Below are 19513 nucleotides of genomic sequence, written 5' to 3'. Positions count from 1 at the left end.
AAGAAAACACAGAAAACCCCAACAATGAAATGACCCACTGTAAGCAAGCAATTTGTTGAGAGTGGGAAGGAAAAATCCCGTTTAACAGGAAGAAAACAGAACCAGGCTCAGGGAGGGGCGGAGCCATCTGCTGTGACTGGCTGGGGTGAGTGGAAGAAGACAGGATAAAGACATGCTGTGGAAGAGAGACAGAGATTAATAACCAGTACGATTCAATGCAGAGAGGTCTGTTAACACATAGTGAGTGAGAAAGGTGACTGAAGAAGAAACACCCAGTGCATCATGGGAATCCCCGGCAGCCTACGTCTATTGCAGCATAACTAAGGGAGGATTCAGGGTCACCTGGTCCAGCCCTAACTATATGCTTTAGCAAAAAGGAAAGTTTGAAGCCTAATCTTGAAAGTAGAGATAGTGTCTGTCTCTAATCTTTATGAGAGAGCTTTGCAGATTACATTAAGGTCAACATTAAAAAGAGATACTGGACGGTAGCTGGTAGGAAACACAGTACTTGCCTGGTTTTAGCCAGAGACTAATGTTGAAAGAATACATATTTGGTGGTAGTCTGCCATTTCCTTATTTTCCTGCAACATTCCATATAATGTTGGTAACAGAATTATGCAGAAGTCTTTATAGAATTCTGCTTTAATCTAATTCTCTACCAGAAAATGTTTGTGCCTACTAGATTATCTTTCTCATCGTAGCAGTTTTCATTTAAGTGCTTCTTAGTATATGAACACAAACATAAACTTATTAAATCAGATCTATTTTGTTATCATTAAAATGATTCTGCACACCACCAAGCACCAGCTGCTAAACACAGTACAGCACCTTTTTAACGAGATTCTGGTGAGCTGGAACCACTCTGCGTGTCCTATTGTGATGGGCACCACTAGTATGCCTGTCAGTGGTTTTAATGTTATGGCAGATTAGTGTGCAGTGCAAAATCCCATTCACATTTGAGATGGAAGGATAAGCCATACTTGCATTTTGTCATTGGAGCCCGCACTGCTGAACTTCCTCAGTTGTTTCCCCATGAAGTATTCTCTACACAGAGACAAAAACATGGAAGAGTTGCCATACTTTGTAAAGGTATATTTTATACAGTGAAAAAAAAATAGAAATTAGTTAAATAAGTTATTTCTTTAATAAAGTGAAGAGCAAGAATGCAAACAGTACACGTTTAGAGTTTGACTTTGTTTCCTGGGAATTGGAGCTAGCAATTAAAGAAAGATCTTTCTTTATTCTATTTATAAAGCACTGTACATCCAACAATGTTGGCCAAAGTGCTACAAATATGAAACAAAGAGAAAACAGTTTAAATTACATATAGAATACCTTAAAATTAAAAATATATATAATTAATAACGAACAGATTAAGAGACATCAAAAAATCCTGCTGTGCTGAAAGCCGGGGTAAATAAATATGTTTTAAGACATGATTTAAAAAGCGATAAGGAAGGTGCCCGTCTAACATGTAAATGCAACTCATTCCACAATTTTAGTGCTGACACCACAAACACACAATCCCCTCTGAGCTTACGATTACAGGCACACTCAGGAGGAGCTGGTCTGCCGACCTGAGGGACCTGGACGGTATGTATGGATGAAGAAGCTCAGAGAGGTACAGAGCGGCAGCATTGGACAAAGATTTAAAAAATAAAAAGCAGCTTAAAATGGATCCTAACATACACAGGCAGCCAATGAAGTGAATATAAAACTGGGGTCATATACTCGCATCTACGAGTGGCAGTTAAAAGACGTGCAGCAGCATTCTGGACTAGCTGCAGAAAAGCAGAAGATCGACTCACCCCATAATAAAGAGAATTACAGTAATCCAGCCGAATGGTTACAAAGGCATGGATTACTGTTTCAAATTGCTGTGGCGCAAGAACGTGCTTAATTTTGGCCAGCTGCCTCAGATGAAAGAAACTAGACCTTACAGCCGACCTAATCTGGCCTTCAAGCTTAAGTTCAGGATCCATTTTAAAACCTAGATTTACAATCTCTGGTTTACAAAATGATTTCAGGGTTTGCAAATCAACACACAGAACACCAATGGAGGCAGGTCTAAGCATCATTACTTCAGTTTTAGAATCATTAAAGCAAAGAAAGTTTAGGGCCAACCACGACTTGACGTCCTCCAGACATGTTTGCAAGCGATTTACAGACGACCCATTTGTCTTTTTAAGAGGAACATAAATCTGACAGTCATCTGCATAACAGTGAAAAGAGAGCCCGTGTCTCCTAAAAATTGAGCCCAAGGGAAGTAAACAAAGCGAAAACAGGATAGAGCCCAGAATGGAACCCTGTGGTACTCCATGAGACAGCGGAGCACGGGAGGACTCAGTTTCCTAAGCGAACTGAAAAGGTTCGATCTGTTAAATAAGACCATTTCAGAGCCACACCTGTTATACGGACACACACACAGATTAAAATTTCATCGTCTACAGTGTCAAATTCAGCAGTTAAATCGAGTAAAATAAGAATGACACTTTCACCAGAATCAAATTAAAATATATCATTACAAACTCTTAAAAGTGCTGATTCAGTGCTATGCATTGCTTTAAAACCAGATAGGAAAATCTCCTGAATATTTTGTGCATTCAAGTATGGTTATATATCAATTGGTTATATACTATTTTTTCCAAGAATTTAGATAAAAAGGGCAGCTTAGATATTGGTCTGAAGTTTTCAGCGTTTGTATCTAGCCCAGGTTTCTTAAGAAGAAATTGTATCTTTGAAATTCTTTGGAACCACACCTGAGGTAAGGCTGCTATTTAAAATGGTTACAATAGTTGAACATATGGTAGAAAGAACGTTTTTCAGAAAATGGGGAGGGATAGCATCGTGAGGTGAGCCTACGGGCTTTAGATGATCCACCACCTCCTGTAGCTGAGCAACAATAACCGACTCAAACTGTTGAAAGACAAATTGGTCAGATGTGGGCAAAATAATCCATACCCTAGCCAAAACTAAGTTGTTCATAAAGAAGTGAAGGCTCAAAACTGAGAGAAGAAGGAGGGCATAAAATAGTCTCAATTGAGTTAAACATTGTATGTGGTTTCTGATAATTTACCAAAATAATGTTAGCAAAGCCTTTCCTCTTTGTTTCTTTTACTGTGTACTGATATAAGGCCCAGCGCTCGCTTAAATTTTGTAAAGAGACCTGTAAGTTATCTTTTTTCCATCTCCGCTCAGCCCTATGACATTCACGCCTCGCAGCACAGGTTTCATTGTTCAACCAGGGTCCAAACTTGGTCTTAGGATGCCTGATTTTTAGAGGGGCAACAATATCCAAGGCAGTCTGACAAGTGGTATGAAACCAAGAACTGAGTTCCTCTACGTTTTGGAGTGTCTCGGGAATGGAGAATTGATTATAGAAGATGGAGAGAAATTTAACAAACGAGATGGCTGAGCAGGGACATGCCCCCTGAATTCATTTATAGATAACGAGATGTAAAACAGAACCAGCATATGATCAGAGAAAACAGGTCAGAGACTTAAAACAGGCAGTGAGTGCGCTAAAACCAGATCGAGAGCGTGGCCACACTGTTGTGTGGATGCAGACACACATCGAACTAAATTAAAAGAATCAGTAAGATTCAAAAAGTCTTTAACCATGGGCTTTTCTGGACAGCACACATGAATATTAAAATCCCCGACAATAAGAAAGGAGTCATATTTTATCGTGACTTCAGTTAGAAATGCAGCAAATTCCTTTATACAGCCCTTACTGTATTTTGGGGCCCTGTATATTATTGTGCACAGTACAGGGGGAGAATAGGCTATTTCAAATAGCAACAGTTAATAAGTGGAAAATAAATTTCCAATGAAACCTGTTTACACCTGTAGCGATTTCTGAAGATGGTAGCTACTCCTCCACCTCGACCAGATCTGCGTGGGACATTAAAATAGCAGCAGTCTGAAGGCTAAAGTTCTGCAAAGGCGTTGGAATCACCAGCAGTTGTCCACGTCTCAGTTAGGCAGAGAAAGTCCAAGTAGGGTAACAAAAAATATTCCTTAAGGATGAAAGTCTTACCAGGCCAAATTTGGCCGGAGTTGAACAGTAACCAGACTTCTGCTCATTAAACATACGGCAGGTTTTGCAGATTCGCTCTGCACTGCCGTGGACAGGTATGATGGGAGGGGGTGTGGGAACATCTCAGAGCCAGCAAGTGGCACCAGACATGCATAGGATGGCTTATGAAGATGCCAGGGAAAAGGGGGGCGGCAGGCAACGCTAGGAGCACCAGAAGAAACAGCAGAACCAAACGCTCAACAGGCCTTCAGCTTCACCAATCTCCCACTCTGTTTGCCGCGACGGTGACCTCGCTTCCGGGGAGATTGCACAGGTACATGGAGCAGGTGAGTAGGAACAGTATTTTGTGTGCATTTTCCAGTCTACACACCAGAGTATTGGGAGATAGCCGAAGTTTAAGTAAAACTTAGCGATCACAGACCAGCAGGGAGTCGACGTCACAGCAGAATAATACCATTAAAACAGATTTGGAGGAACAGATGGCAAGCCATACACATTGGCGTCATCTTGAACCCCCCCCGAAAAAAAAGACAAATATGCATAAATGATCATTTAAGCATATTTAAGTATATCTGAAATTCTGTTCTAAGTTTTGTTCCTTTGATTAACCAGTTGCTGCTTGTGCTAACCTGCTTCCTTGGTAGTTAAAGATTCTGTATCTGGTTGAAAGCACAGATGCGGTAACACTCAACAAATGACGCATTTAAAAAGCAATATTTGGTCACATTTCAATTGAGAAGTGTAAACACACCTACCTGTTTTTCTCTACTATTTACGACAATTAGACTTCCTCCTCTTCTCTGGCAGTATGATTCATTCTCCTGCGAACTTCTCCTGTCATGTAATTCATAGTAACATTTGGATCCTGCCCTCAGCCATCCTACAGGACAGCTATATCCTGCAAGGGTTGTATATCATTTAGTTTCACGATGAAAATAAATTTTACTGCAGTCTCGTGTAACTTAGAAAGGTTCAATTAAAAATGTCTTCAGAGCCAAAGATACAAAAAAGACAGAATGAGAGAAAATCTTTCTCAGCTGTACTTTGTGTTGTCATCTTTGATCCTTCTTTATCAAAAAATTACAACTACAGTTAAAAATTGATTACTTTAGCTGATTATTAAAATAAAACTTTCAATCAGTCTCTGATCCTCTTTTGTTTTACTTTGTTTTGTCATTTTCTTGAAATTTACACAAGAAATAGAAGCTGTGTTTTTGTTATCTGTTGGGGACTGACCATTTTTTAAAATGCATCGGATACCAAAGAAGCTACAGGTTAACATCAAGTAAATATACTTAAATTACATAAATCGATTGTCAAAACTGCACTAATCATACACTTTAAACTCTCTTTCAGTCAAATTATATTTTAAAATATCATTGTTAAAAGTCACTGTTTTAAAAAAAAGACATTTCTAAACCTTTCTGAGTTGCACTTCGTGTCGTCATCATCTTCTTAGTCCATTTAACATAAACTGAAATGTATTGAAAACCAAAGATAACACATATACAAATCAAGTAAATATTGCTGATTTACATAAATTGATGGTCAAAATCTTGTGTAAAGCAGAAACCGTAAAACCTCTTTCAGTCTTCATCAAAGAAATTAAACATCCATTTTAAACTGTTGATTGTTAAGTGATTTTTTTAAACAAATAGATACATGAGTTTCCAAACCTTTCTTTGTTGTACTTTGTGTTGTCATCTTTTTTAGAGTTGCTAAAAAAAGAATAGAAACTCTAAATGGGTTATTGGTTATTTGACATATATTAAAAATCATTTAATCATCATTTAATTTAAATCATTAAATATCAAATAAAACACAGGTAAACATCAAATAAATATTCTTAAATTGTGTAAATAATTATATTATTATAAAAATTTAAACTGTAGTTAAACATTTCAGTTTTAAAATTGATGGATAATGACACATGGAGGAGGTGGCTGGGGAGAGGGAGGTCTGGGCCTCTTTGCTTAGGCTGCTGCCCCGCGACCCGGCCTCGGATAAAGCGGATGAAGATGGATGGATGGAAGTAACCAATGTCTCAGTTAGAATAAATATACTAAAACTCATATTTTCTTCTACAGGAGCACAAAATCAAACACATGATAATGACACAAAGTAACTTCAAAAACTTCATTAAAAAAAGTCTTGTCTTGAGATTTAACATTTACCAAATTGAAATTAATTGAAGTTAATTGCTCTCTCTCTGTCACACACACACACACACACACACACACACACACACACACACACACACACACACCACAAGTGTCACTGATTTATATAACTGTCCATTTTTGAATTTTGGTGTTGTAGCGGCAGTAAGCTTGTATTTCTTACAAGTGTGGCATTTGGCAAAGCATTGTGCCTTTATATTTGTACTATTGGTCTTTAAATCTTCCTCTATACCCCCTTTTTTACTGCCTTGACATACTATAGCACATATAATGTAATAGGCGAAATAACATGAATAGAAATTTATAAATAAACAGATAAAAGAAACACCTGAACAAGAAGAGTCTATAGAGAACGTGTTTAGCACAACAGTGCATTCAACTCATAATTCTAATTTCAAAAGCTGCCAGACAGGACTGGATTTAAAAAATAAATAAAAATAAAACTAGTTTTAAACATTTGATTCTTAAAACTGACTGTCTAAATGAATAAATAAATGTATTTCCAAACCTTTCTTTGTTGTACTTTTTGTTGTCGTCGTCATTACATTTGCTGGAAAAAGAATGGAAATTGTACTTTGGTTGTCTGCTGGTGATATAACATTTGTTAAAATTAAAACCAAAGAAAATGCAGATAAACGTCAAATAAATATCCCTAAATAAACATAAATTGATCATCCAAATGTCATGCAAAGCATAAACTGTAAAATCTATTTCCCTCCTCATCAAAAATATAATTGTATTTAAACATTTAAATGTTAAAAATGTAGGCTCTTTTAAACACACACACACGCACCAAACCCCAAAGAGACAGGAAACACTAATAAACATACAGTGGCATGCAATACATAACCTCCAATACCTTTGTGATTACACTTCCCCAAACAGCTTATCTCTGTAGTTAAGTATTTGATTGTTAAAACTTTAGGTAAAAAAGAGCTTCCTAACCTTTCTCTGTTGTACTTGGTATTGTCATCTTATTTGCATTTTCTGAAAAAGAGCATTGAAATTGTACTCTGCGGAGTGACTTAGTTAAACATTTAAATGTTAAAACTGATTATAACAAAAAAAATTACCTTTTTGAACTTTCTTTGTTGTACTTTGTGCTGTCATCTTGTTTACAGTTGCTGAAAAAAATAATGAAAATTGTACTTTGGTTGTCTTCTGGTGACTTAAAATTTACTAAAATGCACTAAACCAAAGAAAATGTTGATCAGTACCAAATTAATATCCTTGCATTGCATATAATGATTATCAAAATAGCCTGGAAAACATAAACACCTCTTTCATTTTTCATCATAAAATTACAATTACAGCTAAACATTTCATTCTTAAAAGTGATTGCTTAAGAAATTTAAATGAATGAGCTTCTAAACCTTTTTCAGTTGTACTTTGTGTTGTCATCTTGTTTACACTCTCTGGAAAAGAAGTGGAAGTTGTTCTTGAGTTTTCTGTGGACGACTTAATGTTGTTCGCTACCCCCCCCCCCCCCCCCCCCCCCCCCCCCCCACACACACACACACACACACACACCAAAAGAAACCCCAAAGAGACAGGAAACACTAATAAACATACAGTGGCATGCAATACATAACCTCCAATACCTTTGTGATTACACTTCACCAAGCAGCTTATCTCTGTAGTTAAGTATTTGATTGTTAAAACTTTAGGTAAAAAAGAGCTTCCTAACCTTTCTCTGTTGTACTTGGTGTTGTCATCTTATTTGCATTTTCTGAAAAAGAGCATTGAAATTGTACTCAGGTTTTCTGTCGGCGACTTAACATTATTCATTCATTATGAAAGTGCATTGAAAAGCCGGGAAAACACAGGTCAATATAAAATAAATAATCTTACATTACATATACTGATCATCAAAATAGCATGCAAAGCATAAACTGTAAAACCTATTTCAGTCCTCATCAAAAATATAATTAGTTAAACATTTAAATGTTAAAACTGATTATAACAAAAAAAATTATAATTACCTTTTAAAACTTTCTTTGTTCTACTTTGTGCTGTCATCTTGTTTACAGTTGCTGAAAAAAGAATTGAAATTGTACTTTGGTTGTCTGCAGGTGACTTAAAATTTATATATTATTATAAATTATATTATAATATATATATTATACATATGTTATTCATTTATTATGAAAATGCATTGAAAAGCCAGGAAAGCATATGTCCTTACATTACATATAGTGATCATCAAAATGGCATGCAAAGTGTATACTGTAAAATCTCTTTTGGTCTTCATAGAAAAAAGAGCTTACAGCCAATGTTCCCTCAAACTTTTTTATGTAACTGAACGAACACACAAACTCGCTGAGCGGTTTGAAGCCTCAACAACTGCTTATAGGTATACTTCAACATCTGATTGTTAAAAATGAAGGTAAACAAGCCTTTCTCGGTTGTAGTTTCCGTTGTAAGATGGCTATGTAAAGTACTGGTCTGCTCTGACTGCAAGGTTGCTGAGATACCTGAGGAAAACAGTAAATAACAGGCAGATCAACCTTAAAATTACAGTTCTTAAAGTTTAAAAAGTTGATTTTGTGTCTGTCCGTTCACACAAATGTACGTTTTGAATATTTTTTTTTCCTGTCCCTGTTATTGTCTATACTGGGAAATGGTAATCACCAGGTCGTTTGAATATCTTGAACAAAATAGTGTTACAAATGTTTCATTTTGTCATTTAAATTTCAGCACTGTACCTCTAGCAGAACATTTTGAAAAGTAATAAGCGCTAAATGTGAAAAAACATGGGGGGGTTGAGCTGTTAATGAAATGCCAAATTATTCTTCCAAATATATAAGGTGAACAACACAAAAACACAAGTGTTGGACTTTGGTCTTTATAGAAAACAGTTAAGCCTCACCACGACTGACAATTACAGTCAACGTCAAGACAAAACAAGCTCCCAGAGCTGCTGCGATGACTCTGGAATGGCTCCTTTTGGCAGATGAACGGTTCATTCGAGTGTGTTGACCTGTAGAGACAAAATGCATTATCTATTACCAAGTGAGATAATAGATAATTGTATCTATTATCTCACCACACTATTTATATTCCTATGAGTAGACACATCAAAGATGAACAGCAATCAGCTGTGGCAGCTCCTTGTGATTAAAGTAGCAGCCAAAAGTGACTTTTTTCATTTAATCAGTAAGAAGAGCAACATTTGGGTCCAAGTGGTTCCGTATCACACACACTTGATGGGCCCACATCCTCATTTTAGGTTTGACAGCATTTTTAACAGATAAAAGGTTTACACATAAATTACGCTGCAGTTTGGGGAAAGCCTTGAAGGGGCCTGGCAGATACCCAATAATCCGACAGTAATCCGATTACTTTTTTCAAGTAACGAGTAAAGTAAGGGATTACTATTGCAAAAACGGTAATTCGATTACCGTTGCTTTTCCGTAAGCAAGCTGCGTTACTGCGTTACTAAAACCGTGATTTCTTTGCGAGAATGTCTCATAACAGTGACGTAAGCGAGTGCGACGTTCGTGACAACAGCTGTGTGCAGATCAACAATGGATCATATATCGAGTGCAGGAGAGAGTATGAGCGTGCAGCGTTTAAAGCGTGGAAGTACTGACCTTACTTTGAGTTTGATTCCATAAAAAGTGACAAAAACATTAGTGTCCGCTGTGCGTGGGAAGAAAACTTCTTTTTACAGCAAAAAAACCCCTAAACTTCCAACAAGCACCGAGTAGCTACGACGTAATGGGAAACTCACAGAGAAACTCGCGGATTCTTCCACTGACCGCGGCACACCTGCACCAGGGTAACCCTCCGCCTACCTCACTCCTGCTTTACAGGTGAAAATAGAGCAACAGGACCGCTGAGTCTTTGACTTTATTTATTTTCTGCTGTGTTTTACTTGCATCTATTTGAAAGACTGAGTGTAAACACAAAAAATATTTTATTTTATGAGCTGGAATGTGCAGAAAATAGGTTTAAATGTTAAACTAATTTCTTCAAGTCAGAGAATGTTGCATATAATTAATTTTTTTAAAAGATTAAAACTTTTAACTTTTAAAACAAGTTTTAAAAAGAGACTTTTCCATTTGATTACATTTTGTATGATGGATTATGCAGAAAAAGTAGAATTGGGCTTAAAGATCTATCGCTTCATCACCTATTCAGGTTGTAAATCGTGTTTTTGAAAAGTAACTAAGTAACTAAGTAATTAATTACTTTTGAAAATAAGTAATCAGTAAAGTAACAGGATTACTTTTTGGGGGATGTAATCAGTAATTAGTTACTGATTAGTTTTTTCAAGTAACTTGACCAACACTGCCAAAGAAGGCATTCCCTAGAAGCAGTAATAACTGTGGGGCACAAAGGTCAAAGACCTCTGCAGTAATCAGTGTTGGTCAAGTTACTTGAAAAAAGTAATCAGTATCTAATTACAAACAATTAAAAACGAGACATGAACATGATTCTGAGCAGGAGTACGAGTGTAAAACTGCAAACAGAATCAAGCAGTACCTGGAATCTGACCTGACATGGGGAGAGGGAAACAGACAAACCCACAATGAACAGAGGGAGACAGAGGACTTAAATACACAGCAGGGTAATGAGGGAAGTGGAAACACCTGGGGAGACACACCTGACCCAAATGATCATGACACCACAAGGAAAAGTAAAACTAAGCACAATGAACATAGAAACAAGACTTTTAAAACATGGAGAGACATGAACTTGGACTCGCAAGCTTAACACAAGAGACAGGGAGAGCGAACAAGAGAAGGAGAAGATGTTTGTAGCTTATTTTAGGACATAGAAGTATAGTAGAGACACTGACACTGCCCTGGATGTAATATAGGCCTAAATGTGTCATAAACGTAGGCGTAGACTTGTAGGAGACCCTCCCCCACCTTGAGCTGTGAAAATAAGACAAAAAGAAGCTAAAGCTGAGTACAGTGTTGCCAACTTAGCGACTTTGTCGCTATATTTAGCGAGTTTTCAGACCCCTTAGCGACTTTTTTTCTAAAGAAAGTCGCTAAAAAAAGACGTGAAGGCGCGTATCGCTTTTACTCTCAACAAGCAGCAGGTGCTGTAACGCAGTCAGTTCTTCTTTTACTCTTATGCTGTTTTGTGGATCACAAGGTTTAAAACTACTTATAAACACACACACAAAGTAACTCCACCAGAGCGCCTATTTCGGGTCACTTTTGCCGGTCCAAGCCCGGGTAAAGGAGCAGGGTTGGAATTGTGACATTAAAAAAAACAATAATTACTAAAATAAATTTAATTTGTAGCTCTAAATAAACTCTAAATGCATTTAGGACGTTTTTACTCACTTTATGTCTCTTCCACAATGTTATTTCTCTCTCCAACAACATAGGTTACAATTACATTAGCATGACCAATTATGCAAATTAGGCAATGACGTCATTTAGCGACTTCTAGCGACTTTTAGGACAACCAATAGCGATTTTCCTTACTGAGGAGTTGGCAACACTGGCTGAGTGGAAATTCCGAAGGAGATACCTGGGTGTGGGTGTCAGTACAGTGTTTGAAACTGGATAACTTTGGTCTGGAAGGGAAATGCACTTTTATGATCCACAAGAAGTTCCGTACGCAGAGGTACATACACATATATACACATGCACTTACACACAGGTACGTGCACACGTACTCGCACACACACAACGTACAAACACAGTATTTAGTTTTATGGCACATCGTATAGGGCTTAAAATGGGGGTCACGTCTATAAAACTGTGTGCAACAGCAAAGGAGTTGAGATCTGCTGATGAATTCTAGGGTCCTGTACATCTCCCTTCTAGAAGCTGTATCAATGAGTGTGGATAAATAAAAGTGTTGTGAATTGACTACTTAGTGCTGGTGTTGTCTCTGGAGGCCTGAGGAATCTAAGAACTGGGGTGAAACTGTTTAGAGGTAACAGTTTTGATGCCGAAACCTGGGACATTTTTGCTCTGAGATCGCGCAAACGAAGCGAACAGAGAGCCGCCTAACTCATCTGAAAAGGTAAGCACCACCTGTTTATTCGAAGTGTGCCTATTGGATGAATGCTAAATTATCTGTTTGCTAAGTTGAGCGTATCCCAGTGTAAATTCACTCAGTAGAATAAATAGGTGGTTAAAAGTTTGTCTTAGTCCGTTACAGCAGGAGACGTTTGTCAAGAATTTCAGGTTGATGTTTAGCCTACTGTAAGAAAACTGGGGTTAGAGGCCTTGTCACCGGCTAAAGGCCGCGTGTGTGTTCTGGGCTTGGCTGCTCCACAGGCTCTTGGATGCGAGGGCGAGACCTGTGGGACGGGAGGACTAGGTTGGTAACCTTCAGACTGAAACCCTTAAAATAACTAAGTCGGGGTTAGAGTCCCCGTTACGGACTCAAGTCTGCATAAACGCAGGACTGGTTGCTTGGGCCAGTTAAATTCTGTGCTGGGTTGAACCGGAGTGTCTGCTGCAACTAGAGGGCCGTGAAGAGTGTGTGCAATTGCTGTTAGATTCGGCACCCTGCCGGTGGCGGACTCCCTCAGGTATCGGTGCGTTGGTGGTTCTTTGTATCTGGGGGTGGGCGTCCGGGTACACACCGGCTCACTCCTTGGCGGCCGCTTATTGGGGCTCGCTCGGGCCACTTTGGAGGTGGGGTGCCCCCGGCCTCTCGGCCTGGGGCTCGGTCACTCAGGCACAGCTGGCTGCCGGCGGAGCTCACGGGCGCGTCACTGCAACTCCCCCTGGCTTCTGCTCCGCGGCTGCTGAATGAGCCCTCATCTGGGACTCTCCTCAGCTCTTACTGGGACAGTGGAGCGGCTGCCCCTCTGTGGGTCTTCCTTGGTCTCTTGTGTTCTGGGGGCCTCTGGATGTCTGGAGTTTTGATCTCCTCCATACCTGCTTGATACCATAGAGGACAGGGCTGTGGCTCCCCACACTCTCTAGCAGATCATTACATGGAGAAACCTTTGGAATGCAAGCATGCTGATCCACACAGGTATGCACACAGGTGTACACATGGGTATTCACAGATGCGGACTACAGCTTTCTTGGCTGCTGCCTCAAAGCACACTGTGCGCTGTCTATCTTGCGTGCTGCACAATATCGTTTATTATTTAGTAACTATTGATATCTATGACTAGCTAGTTTATTGTGATGGTGCTTTTTTTTAAATTTTATTATTATGTTGCTCTTTGTTGTTTGCTGTCTCCCCTGTTTTTTTTGTTTTTCTTTCTCTCCATACAGGTGACCCAGGAGTTTTTTTTTTTTTTTTTTTTTTTTCTCTCTTCCCCCCCTTCTCACCGTCTCTTCTCCCCTTTGGTTTTCTTTCTTCCTCTCCCCCTCTTTCTTTCATTCTTTCCCCCTGTCCTATTACAAAAAAAAAAAAAAAAAAAAGGATGACAAAGGATGAACTGAAGCTCCGCCATCACGTGATGTCACATGCTGCTGTTTCTGATGTCACTTCCAAAAAAAATAAATAAATAAAAAAAATAAAAATAAAAAAAAATAAAAAAAAAAAGATTCGGCACCCCGACAGAGGTTCAGGAGTAAATTGAAGTAATAAAGGAATTGGAGTCTAAAGTGTGTTTGTGGTGTCGGAAAATCCCCGTTAGAGTCGGGGTCTCGAGAGAAGTTTGGGAGTAAGTGCAGAAACTAAGAGATTTGAGTTTAAGATTGTGTTTTTGTGGTGTGTGTGGAAATTGTGACGGGAGGCCAACTAATTGTTGTAAATTGTGAGTTTATTGGGGTGTATAATTTGATTGTGTTTTGGGAAAAAGAGAAACCGCGGTTAGACACCGTGCTGCAGTTTAAGTAATTTGTGCCGTGATCTGAAGATTGTGGGTCCATTGTTCTGGTGTGGTTGAGGTCTAAAAGAGCGGACCGCACCCACTCTGTGTGCTGATTTAGGGCATTGTCCTGAATCGGCAGAGGAGGAAGTGCCTCAAAGCGAGCTGTGAAGGAGACTGCCTAAGGGGGCGGACTCATAGGCGAGATGAAGGAGGAGCAACAAGGACGGCGACATCTGGTGGTAAGTAGAGGGAATTCCAGGTCAGTTAAAAAATAATTGCTGAACGAGGGGAGATTATTAGAGGAGTGAGAAGTTCAACAGAGGAAGAAATTCAATGGAAGACAATTGAGAAGCAAAAAGAGAAACTAGGTGATGCATTGAGGACACCCAACAGGTAAGGATGGTAAAATACGGGAAATGTGGAAGGAAATAATCGGTGTGTGTGACCAAGTTGGAGTGAAGAGTGACACGCGATGCTCCCTGCATCTGCATTAGAAATGCCCCTAGTGGTTGCAGCAGGGGGTGAAAGAAGATACCATATGGGGTAGGGGATTTCCGAGCCATAGCTGGCCGGTGCATTACAGTTACTGCACTGGAAGAAATACTGGCAGCTTTCACTACCAGACCAGACTCCACACCCTTTTTTTTTCAAATGCAGGAGCAGATTGGGAATTCCATGCGTCAAAAATATCCGACCCCAGGTATCGTTTAGAAAGACTATGCTAGAGGGGGTACCAGAAAAGGCAAGAGAAAAAATCTTAGATTACCCTGACTTAGAAGGGGCAGATGCAAATTGCTGGGAGAGACACCTGGTGCATTATTTGGGGAAGCATTAATAAGAGAAAGATAAGAAGAAAGTGGACCTAAAGGAGCTTCAGGAACAATTTCTTAAGCTCAACTGGGGAGAAGCGAGACAGAAGGTAAGTGAGAGAAAGAAAGAGAACAAATCAACTGGCTCGCCTAAGGTAATGGTAGTTCAAGGCTGCCCACCGGTGCCCCGGGCTATGGAAGGGGTGCGCCTGGAGCGGGTCATGGGCCTAGAGGTGTCTGTTTGATGTGTTATCAGCCTGGGCACTGGTCGAGAGACTGTCCACAGCAGCCACAAATACAGCAGCATATGGGCCCACCTCAGGGAGGAAGGGGTGGTCCATTCCATCAGGCTCCAAACCCACACATGATCCCTGGACGAAGACCTCAAATGCCGATCTGGGAGGTTGACTGGTACAGCTCGGACTGGCAGCAGTGACACACTCCACAGGGAGGCCGGGGAGAAGGGGGAAAGGCAGGTAATTCCTTTAAAGACTGAAATTGGAAAGCAAGCAGTGGCTCATCCATATGTCATTTCAGCGCAAGTGCCTGTGAACCTGATGGGGCGAGACCTGCTCATCAAACTGAGAGCTGTGATCATGTGTGGGCCTGACGGTTTAACAGTGACTTTGAGAGATGGCACACCGCTTCCTTGTGTGGCCACAGGCACGAGAGGACAGTGGCTGCTGTCTGAGGACATTGACCGCACAGCAGAAATCTACTGAGCCCATCTGACAACCTCTGATGGCATCTTGGCACACTTCCAGCTCTGGCGGCCCTGGATTATGGCCCTGGACATGTATGCTCCGCCCATCGACCCATACCACGTGACGCTCTTTTATGACCGCGAAATTACTGAGTGGTATGAAGACCTGTTCCATGAATTCCTGGAGGGGAAGGTATGGAAGGTCTCTACCAGGGATATTTATGTTGGACCGCAGGGGGTAGCAGCCCTGGTCCACTTGGCGGAAGAACAAGAAAGCTGGTTCCAAATGGGTCACGAGTCTGTGCCTCATGTGTCTCTAGTGGTTCATTCTGGACACCAAGCAAAGGACTTCAGTCCCATGATACGCGTAGCGTCACGAGCAACTGATTGGCAACCTACACAGATTCCTGATGTCTCCTTCTCCCCAAGTACTAAAACCTATAGAATTTCAACATCTCACACAGATGATACTATGTTGGAACATCATCCCATTCCAGGACACATGGCAGGGAACTGACAGATCATCCAGAGGTCGTTAAAGGCCTCTCACAGTTTCCTGACACATTGTGGTCACAGGGGCCTACTGATGTTGGCTTAACCACCTGCTCCCCTGTGACCTTTGAACTCAAATCTGACATTCCAATATGGCATCCGCAGTACCGACATTCACCACAGGTGGAGGAAGGCATTGCAGAGACTATTGCAGTCGGGTCCAACATCTTTAATGGCAGTGCAAAATAGAAATGCTTTGGACATGTTGCTGGGAGAAAAAGGGAGTGCTGTACTTTTATTCCTAATAACACAGCACCCGATGGCTCTGTGATCAGAGTTCTGGAAGGCCTGAAGACGCTGTCCACCACAATGCATGACCATTCAGGAGTTGACAACCCACTGGAAGCATGGATGACCTCTGTCTTTGGGCAAGGGAAAGGTTTTATTATGTCAATTATGATTTCTTTGTCTGTTTTCCCTGCTATATTAGCAACGTATGGGTGCTGTTGTGTGCCTTGTATCAGAGCTTTGTTCGTAAGACTCATCGACCGTGCTGATGAGTCTTACTCAGACACGGAGACCAGCCCCTAACACAAGGATTCCATATAGTGGAGTGGAGGAAGTCGTAAAATTCTGCAGGAATGGCGTAAGAAGAGATCAAAGGAAATTTCGGACAATATAAGACCTTAATGAGGGGAACCCTTGATCAGATAGCGACGTGGCATGACTCTTAACTGAAGCTCTGACAGAGAGCAGTGACGCATGCCAGGATTTTAAGACTTGAGGTAATGGCTTGATGGCTCGTGAAAGCTTATGTGAGTTTGTCTTTGAGTAGAAATTGAGAGGGGGTGCCTAGCTGGTTAATTTACTTTGGGTAAGGTAGTGATAACTAATGTGCCGATTTCTGAAATGAACAGAGGGTGGGGAGTTTCTGAAGGGCTGGTTAAACTGAGAGACTGATCAGAGGAGAACTGCACTTTGCAGAATGAGGGATGGAAAACATTCAATTCAATTTTATTTATATAGTGCCAAATCACAACAAAAGTTGCCTCAAGGCGCTTTATACATTAAAACTGGCATCCCATGACTAGCAGAGATAAACAGCAATGGAGGACCAGCAGAGCATGGAACTAGCAAATGATTTCCAGTTATTAAATGGTGTTAGGAGGCAGTTGCACAGAACTGAGCTTGCTAGCTGGCGCTGATGGGTGGGTGGAGCTACAAGGTATGCAGTAGCTTTTGCTGTTGGAGCTGCAATTTTTGCTTTTGCAAGTAAGAAGACTTTGGATTGACATTTAGATTTGTGTGGTTAAGAACCCTTGAAAGTTAGAATGCTGGTGAATGGAAGCAGTTGTAGCTGGTCCAGTCTGAATCCTTAATGGAAGGATATTCAGGAGACTTTACAGAAGCATGGGTACGTTGTGGCTTCTGGGTCCGGCGCTGGTGTCCGTTGGCTTTTCCGCTAACTCTCCCGGTCTGTGGCCTTGTTTCAAAGCAACTGCTATGAGCTTTGCTGGTGGGTGATCTTGCTGAATTGCATGGATGTGGTTACTTCATAACTGGATTTAGCAGAGAGACGACTGGTTGGATAAACATAGCAGACCAGATTGTTGGCCAGTGAGAAAGCTGCTAGTAAGTTCATATGGTATTCAGTTTCTTGTGTAGCTCGTTGTCTGATGTGCTGACAGAAAAGAAGTGGTGGTGTGCGATACTGCATATTTTGGTGTCAAACCGATACCGATACTTTTAAATAAAAAAGGTTGACACTCAATGAATTGCTAATAAATGGCCTGGTAAATGGCCTGTATTTATATAGTGCTTTACTAGTCCCTAAGGACCCCAAAGCGCTTTACATATCCAGTCATCCACCCATTCACACACACATTCACACACTGGTGATGGCAAGCTACATTGTAGCCACAGCCACCCTGGGGCGCACTGACATATTTAATTTTATTATTAAATAGTGTTATTAAAGAGTTAAAACCCAGGACATAATTAGGACAAAGTTGTTGTTGGTGGTGATGTGTACAGCTGGCAGCAGGAGGGCTGCAGCCGTTGAATGTAATGTTACAGCAACCGTGTGATTTTTGTAAGAGTAAATGATGCTGCGAAGCATGAAAATGCCATTGGGTCTGCCGTGATGGTTTCGTTTAGTATTTCTTTCTAAAAATAAAAGTGCACCAAAACCAGTAAAAAAAAATTTAAATGAGTAGGCCTACTGTTGAGAAACTATAATACAAAAATTACAATTAAAATTCTCAACAACAAAAACAACAGGTGAAAATATAATTATCATGTAAACAACTGAACAACCCCCATCTCTGGCGCTGTCCCAGGAGCGGCGAGTCCGGCGACTTGGCTGTTTCGTCTTTGCCGAAAGCACAGCATTGGAAACAAGAGCAGAACTTAAAGTAAAGAATCGATCTCACTAGGCCAGTATCGATCTGATACCAACACTGACTTAGTATCGATACAATCGATATTTGGATTGATTGTCCCACCACTAATGAGAAGGTGATTGCAAGAAAATGGAAGGATGGGTAAAATTATGTTACTCTTGTAAAATAAGCTGTGTTAAAGACTTTCTCCAAAGGTGTTCACACGAGAACGGACGAGAGCAAACTGTGTTCACATGAAAATGAGAATGAACAGCTCTAGAATTGGGGGATCATATAGAGATAAGAACCAGAAGGAGCGTGTTTGGAGGTGTGGTCTCACTCCTGAAATTCAGATACTTTATCTCTAAATAAGGTTTCAAAGGAGACTTCATAATCATATTAACATAAAAAATTTCAAAAGCATCTTAAGCTAATTAAGCTATTTTAGGTGTTGAATGTGAAAGTCAGCATTCATTGCTGCACCACAAAATTTCCAGTGCTTACCATTTTCCTGTAACCCAGGACTGATGGAGTAGTCTTCATGTTCTTGAATCTCCACTTGGCTTTTCTCTTCACCATCCACTCGGTCTCCTTTGCTATATCTCACATGTGTTGCAACTTGAGTACCTGTGGACATTTTGGGAGAACTAAAAGCCTCAACCATCTGCTTCCGCCTCTGTCACGCAGCTGTTTCAAGAGATGAGCATGAAGGAAGTAGCAGCTAACCACAAACACAAACACACCCGCAAAACATATGCACTACTATTATGTATTTATAGACGCTCACTTACTCTCTGTCAGTTAAATATTGTAAGGATTATAGAATGTAATAAATTATTTATTTCTTATTTGGAAAGGCCTTGCCATTTTTCCTGACTTTAAGGCTTTGTGTACCACAGTCTCACAGATGTGATGATATGGTCTGTGATGTGCTGCAGCATGAGCATGTTTGCAGACTTCAGACTGGTCACTGAAGATGTCAGACTTGCTGTTGTTTTATAGATAAAAAGACACGGCTGCTGTTTTTATATTTGAGTCAAATGATGATTAGTGTCATGAATATCAATAATAAATAAAGCAAAATTGCTAAATGGTGTTTAAAAATGCTGTAGTTTATTCTCTTTTGCTGTTGTGTGATCTGAAACTTGCAGATACG

General features: G+C 40.3%; 1 protein-coding gene across 1 annotated transcript; it reads right to left on the bottom strand.

The window, feature by feature from the left end:
- Positions 1-990: 990 nt before the first annotated feature.
- On the bottom strand, positions 991-19223 carry LOC146643054 (C-type lectin domain family 10 member A-like). Its single transcript, XM_085396922.1, has 3 exons — positions 18862-19223; positions 4795-4937; positions 991-1044 (listed from the first exon to the last, which is right to left on the bottom strand). Exons 1-3 carry the CDS (start codon positions 19019-19021, stop codon positions 991-993), a joined length of 357 nt encoding a protein of 118 aa, XP_085253048.1. The 5' UTR covers positions 19022-19223.
- Between the last annotated feature and the right edge of the window lie 290 nt (positions 19224-19513).

Source organism: Rhamphochromis longiceps, linkage group LG22, assembly GCF_057381845.1.
Source record: "Rhamphochromis longiceps isolate RC_006_pf linkage group LG22, R_longiceps_female_GT1.1, whole genome shotgun sequence".
NCBI classification, from domain to species: Eukaryota; Metazoa; Chordata; class Actinopteri; order Cichliformes; family Cichlidae; genus Rhamphochromis; species Rhamphochromis longiceps.
Note: the sequence above shows the minus strand (reverse complement) of the source record. Positions and strands in the feature narration are given on the sequence as shown.

Bases quoted from the DNA above. Each gene is read 5' to 3' on its own strand.
- LOC146643054 (XM_085396922.1), bottom strand. From the start codon at position 19,021: ATGGTTGAGGCTTTTAGTTCTCCCAAAATGTCCACAGGTACTCAAGTT. The intron at 4,938-18,861 runs GTAAGCACTGGA...CAACCCTTGCAG, and splicing joins TCCTGGGTTACAGGAAAATG to GATATAGCTGTCCTGTAGGA. The intron at 1,045-4,794 runs GTAGGTGTGTTT...GTCTCTGTGTAG, and splicing joins TAAATAGTAGAGAAAAACAG to AGAATACTTCATGGGGAAAC.